At 41.9% G+C, this 9499-nt stretch overlaps 1 protein-coding gene across 3 annotated transcripts in view; it reads left to right on the top strand.

Annotated features, from left to right (window-relative positions):
- Positions 1-3184: 3184 nt before the first annotated feature.
- The window catches only part of slc24a4b (solute carrier family 24 member 4b), a 44887-nt gene continuing 38572 nt past the window's right edge, over positions 3185-9499 (top strand). For 2 of the 3 annotated variants that reach the window (XM_042503557.1, XM_042503556.1), the window contains exon 1: positions 3186-4192. In XM_042503557.1, coding sequence (XP_042359491.1) covers positions 4030-4192 — 163 coding nt within the window. In that variant the 5' untranslated portion in view covers positions 3186-4029. Of the gene's footprint in view, positions 4193-9499 lie in introns of all 3 variants that reach the window. The other variant, XM_042503555.1, reaches the window with a different exon arrangement.

Raw genomic sequence — 9499 nt, 5'->3', positions numbered from 1 at the left:
TGATTTTAAACATGGTATAACCCGAGATTTACAAAGAATAGCTGTAGCTGAAAATAGCTGTTTTGACGGAGAAGCTGAGGACACTATCTGCAGACAGGCTGCCACTCAAAGCAGCCCTGCCCTTAAATATGCGTAACTTTTAGCCCTAATAAAATGTAAATGGTTGAGTTATATAAAAATTCACCCCTGTATGATTGTCATAAATGTTGAAATTAGCTATAGAGTTCACAACAGTTTTTTGTACCAGTACTTGTACTTCTGTGTTGGCTTCATTTTTCAACCCCAAAGGTTGCCACTTGACTAAAAGACACTTTAGGAAGTTGGATATTCACTTCTTCCGGTAAGTTCATCTTGATTTAATGGTTTTAGGCCTTATTTTTGCCTGTGAAAATTAGCATTAGCCTTATTATTATTAATATTATGACACATAGGCCTAGTTGTAAATGTGCCATGCTAACTAAGCTAGCAGTTAGCGTTAGGGTTATCTAAACCCTCTCGTCCACATGAACAAAATGCCACACTCAAAATGGGAGACTACAAACCAATCGGTGACATCACGGTGGCTACGTCCATTATTTTATACAGTCTATGAACCCTCGACTAAGAATTAGCCTCGCAAATAACACCCTGTCAAATCACAAATTGTAGTTTTTAAACCCAAGTTTTGTACTGATTAAAAAACAAGCTTAAAAAATGCTGGTAGGTGGATTTTGTTAAATTCACCTTTTTTGTCTGTTTCCACTGTTTCTAGTCTTTATGCTAAGCTATGTGCAGTGTCTCCCAACTGTAGCTTTATATTTAAAGTGACGCACATGAGCGTGATAATCATCTTCTCATCTAACTCTCTGTAACTCTCTAAGTAAGCAAATAAGTGCATTTCCTAAAATGTGGAACAATTTCTTAAAAGTTTTTTTAAGTGGAAACATCATCTGCTTTTAATTGAATGGTCCAAAACTATTAAAAGTTCAGTAATGGGAAGTGACTTAATTATTCTGGGAGCAGTGTATAAATACAGCTGGGTAATAACACAGGAGATCTGCATTACAGCAAACAGCAGGGCGACAGGGCTTTTCTTACCTTTAACACTGCTACAAAATGTGCCGTACAAACAAGTAACTTTTAAAAAATGGATAAAAGGGATAATATCTTGAGAATATCTATTCCGTTTGTGGTGCATTTTCCTAACTTGCGCTCCATATCAAAGTATAAAGCCTATTCACATATTGCTCTTTCCATAGAGCACACATATTGGAGGGTAAAAAAAAAAATCTAATGATTTCCTGTAACACAAAGTGACAGCTCCAGGTGACAACAGCTAACACCAAATAATAGGTGAGCAACAACACCTGAGCTTCAGTGGTCACACAGAGCCTCCAGGACTGCAGAGTCCTCAGTTGGCCTGTTGGGTGACACATTTGCAGGGCTGCCAACTATCAAACACTAATTAGGGGTGTAGTGGGAGCTAAATCCAGCTCCACTCAGCATTTTAAGCTGACATATACATTTGTGGGAAATTCATGACACACAGAAGTGAAACAAGGCTCTTTCATTTTAATGCTTTTCTGAATGCACAGCAAAATTGATTTTTCCCCTTATAATGGTAATTGTTTGCTTTATAGTGATCACTGACTGCAGGACATATTTTACACACATTTAATTTACTACTGCCACACTGACATAAAGGTCCCCATTACATTATTCATTTCTGGTATGTGCAGGTCCAACAGCTCTGTTTGTGTGAGGCAATTTTCTGAAGGGCAAAATGTATAAACCATTATAATCTTGGCCAGAAGAACCTTTAGGCAATGATAAATTATATCATGGTTGCAGATTTGGAAAGGAGGGGAGGGGGCTGAAGATCCATAACCTCAATTATTCAGCATGATATCAAAATGAGGATAGTAGGTGAGATGCAGGCCAATTATTAAAGGGGCTGTGCTGTGGAACCAGGGGTGTAGATTTGGCTCTACTTCCACATTTTTGTATTGTCTGCCACCCACGGAAACAAAAACTATCTTAGTTCATCATGAGAAAGACCCACCCCTCTCTCTCTCTCAAACTCAGACCAAACTCTGATCAAACAGTAAAACTACGCAGAGCTAGTTAAAAATACAAACTAAGATTGTGTTACTGTGTTATATATTTTTCGCCTCAGATGTTGTCAGAAGCATGTTTTAGCTTACTGTTTCACTGTAATACGAGATCACTAGTTAATAGCTAGCTGCCATTGTCTTAAACGGACGAGTTCACAGTACATCACCTGACAGCGTGGATGTTTATTGGTCTGTTGTGGCGCAGTGCATTCTGGTATTTGTAGGTTTTCTACCTCTTGATCAAAAGCTTATACCATAGTCCTTTTCCTCTGTTTTCTCTGGTCATATAGCACCAATTTCTTTGTTAAATTTATTGAAAGATATCATTTCAAAAGCATTTGCATATTTCCACTGCGTCGACATTAGTTAAAAAAAAGTACAAGAAAATAAACTTAAAAATCCAAAACAAATACACAAACAAAAGAGAATACAAAAACAACACATAAAAACACAAAAAAAAACAAAAACAAGAACAAAAAAGCAAGGAAATTACCTTAAAAAGTGCTTAAAAATTACAATTCTGTAACATCCGCAACATTTCTTGCTAAGTTGCTCGTTGCCTTTTTCACCATGTTTCTGTAAGAAATCGAACCAAATTATCCCAGGCTTTAAAGGTTTAAAAACTTGTGACAGGCTTGTGAATAAAGCTCAAGAAAAGTGATGACAATCCAGGTAAATAAGGGTTAAACACTCAACCGGCAACATTACAAAATCTACCAGATCTGCTATGAGCATAAGCAAAGGCAACTGAGGGATACCAAAAAAAGGCTCTGGACGTTAATATCTTTATCACAAAATACTTGCCAGATTGCCCTTGTGACGTTTAAGTGTAAATTATTTGTATTGTACTGCATGTGTAATTAGACAGCTTTCATTTATTGCATATTTATACAGTGCACTGTATAGCTGTACTTGCTTATGATGAATGTTATAGTATAGTAGGAAATGAGTTTTCTATTTTATGTTTTCTAAGGTGGACACCCCCCCCCTTGGCCAGCGGATAGCCCCCCAGAGATGGCTCTGTGGTTACGGCCTTGCTCGGCACCCAGGAAGATACTGGCTCTGGTTTCATAACACAGCAGTGGTAAGATCCGCGTGTCCTGTGTTGTTTTCAGCAGCGTGATAAGGCTCGCCTCGCCGCACAAATCTAATCTGTGCGTTTGATCTCACGGCCACGCGCAAAAACGTGAAAGATTTACAGACTCCAGGGTGACGAGCAGCTGTCCGGAGGGTTACAAGGTGGACAGTGGAGGAAAAGAGGAAGGATAGCATGATTTTTTTACTGGCTGATTTCACATGCAGTGCTTTGGAAAGTTAAAGGGGCCCGGTCTCATTGAAGGGCGCAGAGTAGGAGGGCAGCTGGGAGCTGATAGTCCTCTCTCATCAGCACAGGCTTTTCTGCACTGAGGAGGAATTCATGTGAAGTGGGAGGCGCCCGAGCGAGGCGAGCGGCATGACTGCTGGCCGAATTTAACAATTAACCTTGATGAACACAGATTGGTTTCACTTAACAGGCGCAGGTGCGTGGAGTTTGGCGCAGCTGAGCGATCCCACGTTTGTGACTGACGCATTTTATGCCAAACACAGAAACTACACGGAGAGAGGATATTGCAGCTGATGTGTTTTTTTCTGAACGGGACAGGATTGCAATGGGAGTCCGTCCGATACCCATCCTCTTGCAGAATCCAGGAGCACTGCTGATTTGATTTGGAGACCTGTATCGGAATTTGACCGCCTTGTCATTGCCCAACAGCAGCTGAAAGGCATCTCCTTAACAAGAAAGGACGCTTCACTACTCTCCATCTGCACACCCGGACGGCTTGAAATGAGGACCATTTCCCGGCTGTGTTCCGTGTGAAGAGGCAAAGCGGGGCGGCAGTTTCTTCGGCTCTCAAGGACGAAACAAAAAAAGTGGCCGCCGGCCGAGCTGCGAAGCATGGAGCGGGACGACACTGACACCGCGAGCGCGTCCAAAAAGACAATAATTGCGAAGATATTTAAAGTTCGCAAGAGGAGGGAGATGCTTTTCGTGCAGGTGTGCTTTATCTGCAGTGTCCTCTTCGTGGCGTGGAGCATGTCGGCGCTGTTGACCAAGACAGGTGAGTAGGGGAGAGATGCACCGGGGCGCTGGGAACGGAGGACGGTCTGAGCTCAGATATCTGCAGTAAAAACATGCACCTACACGTTAATTGTAATTTTCACAAGCAAACATGTCAAGGGCATGAGATAAAAAGCATCATAATGGTTTGCTTTTTCCCAAATAGGAGCGTCTCCAAAATGCGTATGCTCTGATTGTGCAATTTAAATGAAGTATGTAGTTTATGTTAAATGCAGTAAATAGCCCAAGATGCGTTCGATGCTTTTGGCCCATCACACTCTGCAGAAAAAGTCAGCTGCACATGTTCAATATCACGTTACAACGTTTTTCTTTGATCCCAATGTTGGATATATGCGTCTGTTTGTCCGCGTATGCCGCAGTGTGCGCGCCGTAGCAGCGGCACGTTTTTAATTTGAGAGGCAGTCTCATGATCACGGCACACCTCCTGCTCCACATGCACACAGCGATAACCGATCCCACAACAACGAGCCCGATTTTTGGGGATTGTTTGCCTTATTGTTTGGGCGCCACGCACATCGTCGGTCACACTACACTGGAGCTCAGGATGGTGGTTAATGCTGGCATCATCGCGTCTGGCCCGTGTTGTTTCACACAACACCGCACACACACCGGATCACCTCAACCACACTCGAGCATCATCACGCTTCCAGGCTCCGCATGGCCATCGAGGGATGCTGATTTTACGCATTTAAAGAGGGGGAGAATAAACATTAGGAGGGGTGAATGTTGCAATATTCTTAAATCCTCGAGGTGTGCGTGGTGCAAACGACTCAGATGGCTGATCATGCATGTGGTTTTTTTTCCCCCTATGCAGTCACACACACACTCCAAACAACATGCCCTCCAATGCACACATGTCAAAACTCTTACCTCGGGCTCGTGCAAACACTGACACGCAGAGCATCCCACACACTGTTATGTAATCTAACGAGCAACCTTGACATTTTGCTGGTGAAGAATGATATCTGACACACACCACCGGGATCAGAGGTTAACTAGACAAAACACCCTGCAGGACTGCTCATGTGAAGGCAGAACTGTGCATGAATGTTGCACTCATTTTTAGTGCAAGGGAGCTGTAGGAATTATTGCATGTGGGCATAAAAGAGAAGAGGAGCTCTGTGTTTTATTTATTTTTTTTTCCCCTCTCAAAGTGCTTCTAACCCTAAGCCTTAGCCCCAGACCCTGCCGTGGGATCTGTCCATCTGCAACCACTTAGGGCCCCGGGCTGAAAGCAGCTAAATTCACCACTGCCTGACTGTAGATCTCTAACTGATGTATTGGGAGTTTTATTAATTACATTAAAAACAACAAGAGGCTTAAAAGATTATTCTGGAATGATATCATACAACGAGTGCAAATCTCTTATCTCCAAAGGCAGGCACTGGGAGCCAAAGTAAGCCCCCCTCTGTCACTAATGGCTTGCCTTTTTTCATTTAATCAAGTTCGCCTGACCCACACGGTGATCGTCATGTGGGGGTATTTGACAGAAGGTGTTTCTTGTGAGCCAGTTTGACCACCAGCAGCAGCGGTGGTGGTGTTGTTGGGATTTCAAGGTGACATGCGTGAGAAGTGTCTGATGAGAGAAATCCCCTCTGTGCCCACGAGACCCAAAGCTCACAATAATCAGATCTGTCTAATTGAATAGCTGTGGCCTTCTCATCTTTCATCCATCACACTGGGAGCATGCATTTGTCACGTCACAGTGAAAACCTGCGCCTCGTGCTCGCCACCCATTTGATTGATAGTAGTGTGGGGGAGTGTTGATGTGCTGAACGGTCCAGATGGATGGGATTTGATGTACTACTCCTGGGTTACATCTCCATAAAGAGGGGTGGGGCGCAACATGCTGTCATGCATATTGATGGGCTGTGGCGTGCCACAGAGCTGTGTGAGGGAGACTTAAGAACAGGTGTTTTTTTAAAAGCAGGACAGGGCTCAGCTCTGACAGGTAGCTGTAGCAGGCACACAGTGATGGTCGGACGGGCGGGGTCAGGGGCGACAGGAAGGTGAATACTGGTATGAGGAGAGTGTCTTCACTGCACAGAAAGATTGATGGATGGTTGTCCTTGGTCCATCTCCTGGCTGAGCTGATTGGACAGAGGATGACATTACCACTGTGCTGTTGTTGCTTGAGCACTCTTGTCTTTCTGTGCTACTCAATATAGACTGAAAGAAGTGTATTCCCAGGCTTTTTTTTTTATTTTTTTATCCCATTTGAGCTCATTAATGGAACTGCTGTTGTCAGAGTCTCTCATTGGCCTCATAGCTGTGTGTACAATATAAAAACAGTCTAACACATCTAAGATGTTTCTATTTGTAAAACAATTTTTAAAGGACTGTCTGTCAGAAAATTAAAAATCCATATTTTTCCTCTGACCTGTTCTGCCATTTATCAATCCAGATTGTTTTGGTGTGAGTTGCCAAATGTTGGAAATAGCTGAAATGCTGAGATGTTTGCCTTTTCCTTTTCCTTAGTATAATGGAACTAGATGCCACTCAGCTTGTGCTCAAAATGCCAAAAAAAATAATAGAAATCCAGAAATCATGACCCGTTTACTCCACATAATCCACGGACCTTGTTAGTAGTTCTATGTAGGAACTATTTTCTTTCTACTTACCTACACCCGGCAACAATATCAGCAGGCAGATGAGGGCGAGCATCTATTCACCGAGCACCACCGAACTCGCTAATGTTACAACTCAGCTGAATGAATTGTTTGGTGGGTGTAGTTCAGTAGAGAGAAAATATTTCCTACTTGAAACTGCTCACAACAAGGTCTGTGGATTATGTTGGGTAACCGGGTCATAATTTCTGGCGAGGGACATTGGTGTTGACTTTTTTGTTGATTTTGGCGCTTTGAGCTCCACAAGTCAAATGACATCTAGTTTACTTGGCAGCTCAGACCAAAACAATCTAGTCCGATTTATTAAGCTAAAGGAGTGGGACAGCTTTGTATTGTTAAAGGAATACTCCACCTCTCAAATTCTGATTTGTATATCAGTTAGTGTATTGATGAATTTGTGAGGAATTTCTTTCCCTTTTTTTTGGCTTTTCATGCCTTTATTGTGATGCAGTCAGAGAGTGATGGGTACAGTAAACGGAGAATCCAGAAATGGAGAAAATTCTGGATTGACAACAGCAGAACTATACCTGAATATCTCTTTACAAACACTCCCACAAGTCTTCTTTGTCCGGTTGTATGCATTTTTATGCATTTTGGCATGAACATTAAAATTTAGCAGCGTAGGCACGCTACTTTTTGGTGTGTGAGATTCTTTACGCAGAAAGTGTTTTAAATAGTAACATTTTAGCAAAAATGCATCAACACCAGTCCCAACACACTACAAGCCGTAGTTTACCTCCAGCCAGCCTAGATTTACTTATAGAATCACGTCTTTATCATTTTTCTTTTTAGATGCTTGACAGGAAGCTGGCAGCCCATGCTCACAAAAACACATGCATGCGTCCTGCCGTGTTTCGTCTTCCAGGAAAACCTCATAATCTGTGTTTTTAAAGATTTCATGGTTGTGGTCAAGTGAATTTACACATAACAGCCTGTAGAATTTGCATTTAAATGGACTGTCATGCAAGTTGTTTCCCAAAAAATTTAAACAGTCCACTGTGTCCAAATCGGTGTGTAGCGTAAAGTGAAACAGTCCATGCATCCCACACGTGACTGTTATTATGATTATGCGTGACAAAAAGTGATCACCTCTCATCTTCATGTTATCAGGCTTTACGTTGTTAAAATGTCACCTTTGCTAGAATGACATGAAAGAAAAGGGACGAGATCAGAGGCAGCAAGAGGAGTGAAACTGAGCTGGTTAGTGAGGAGAAACAGGTTGGAGGAATGACTGGAGGGTTTGGTCTTTTGGATTGGTGAGCTGTGGGAAGCAGCTGCAGTCGCCTTGTGTACAATCTGTTTGTCCAATGCCTGCTGATCATCAGTCTGTCCAACTATACTGGATTGAAAGCCATTTAATGAAGACATTTCTGTGTCAGTTCACCTAAAATAATATTAGGTCGAGGTATAGGTTACTTTAGAATAAGCACTAACTGGAAGGTGGGACAGCAGAAATTGTGTAATGGCGCCTAAAAACTAATTTGACTCATGTTTGGTGGGTGGACAAACATGACTCCTGCTGGACGTGGGCCTTTTTTTTTTCCTCCTCGAATAATAGTGAGCAGCTTTGAGTAGAGTTAATATCTGTCTCCATCACGGGTACATCCCTAGTATACACCAATACCGATGTATATGTAATGAGTTAATGTCAGTGGATATATTGGTACTGTACTGTACTGTATTGTATCCAAAACCCCTTTCCCAATGTACAAAAAACACTTATATCTGCTAACATCTGGCATAATGGAAAAGGTCACAATCTCTATTCACTCCCATAACATATAAATGTGCAGTAGTCACGGGTATTTATTGGCTTCAGCAGTGATGGAATTACAACACCTGGGTGGACATACTAATTTTAGCCCCTTTTCCCTTTACAAGGACACACTGCCACAAAATACCATCCATCTCCATCCAAGCAGTGCTCAAACGTCGTTCCAAATTAGCCACTAAGTTTGAGAAACTGAAAAAAAGATATAAAAAGTAAACACCATAACATGCTGCTTTCTACTGTTTACTACCCTGTTTTCTAGCTCGTCTGTAAAGGTGACGTGACAGTAAGAAAAAAAAAAATGACAGAAATGCATATTTATTTACTGCTGAGCTGCGTAAACAACTCTAATGTCAATGGAAAAGGGGCATATTTGTATTTGGTTTTCCGGCATTTCAAAAAGCTGTGGACACACGCTAATTTGGACGGAAAAGGGGGACAACATTTTTTTTGATGCTATAAGCATTAAAATGTTCCTAGATGTACTATTGTAAATGTATTGTTTTGTTTCACAGTTCCTCAATTTGTTACCCTTAAAGTAGTAGCTGTCTCCTTTCTATTAACCTTTACTTCTGCAAAATCATTGCCTGACGTGGAATTAGTCTCCTGAGACCTAAGAGATCATACGGACACATTCACATGGTCAGTGAGTCATTTATACTGAGGTCATGTGAGTCTTTCACAACCACTGTGTAACCTGCCACCTACAGCCAGACAGAGGTAGTCTGAACAACTTGAATCTGAATCAAACACAGACCATCTGTCCTCTGAGTTTTCCCCAGTGAACTGCTCATAATTGCATATAGAGCAATGCAGTTTAATCATCCTGCAACTAGTTACTGCTCTTGTCAATACAACATTGCATTTGTGTTGTGTCATTGCATAAAAT

Source organism: Plectropomus leopardus, chromosome 16 (genome assembly GCF_008729295.1).
Source record: "Plectropomus leopardus isolate mb chromosome 16, YSFRI_Pleo_2.0, whole genome shotgun sequence".
NCBI classification, from domain to species: domain Eukaryota; kingdom Metazoa; phylum Chordata; class Actinopteri; order Perciformes; family Serranidae; genus Plectropomus; species Plectropomus leopardus.
Note: the sequence above shows the minus strand (reverse complement) of the source record. Positions and strands in the feature narration are given on the sequence as shown.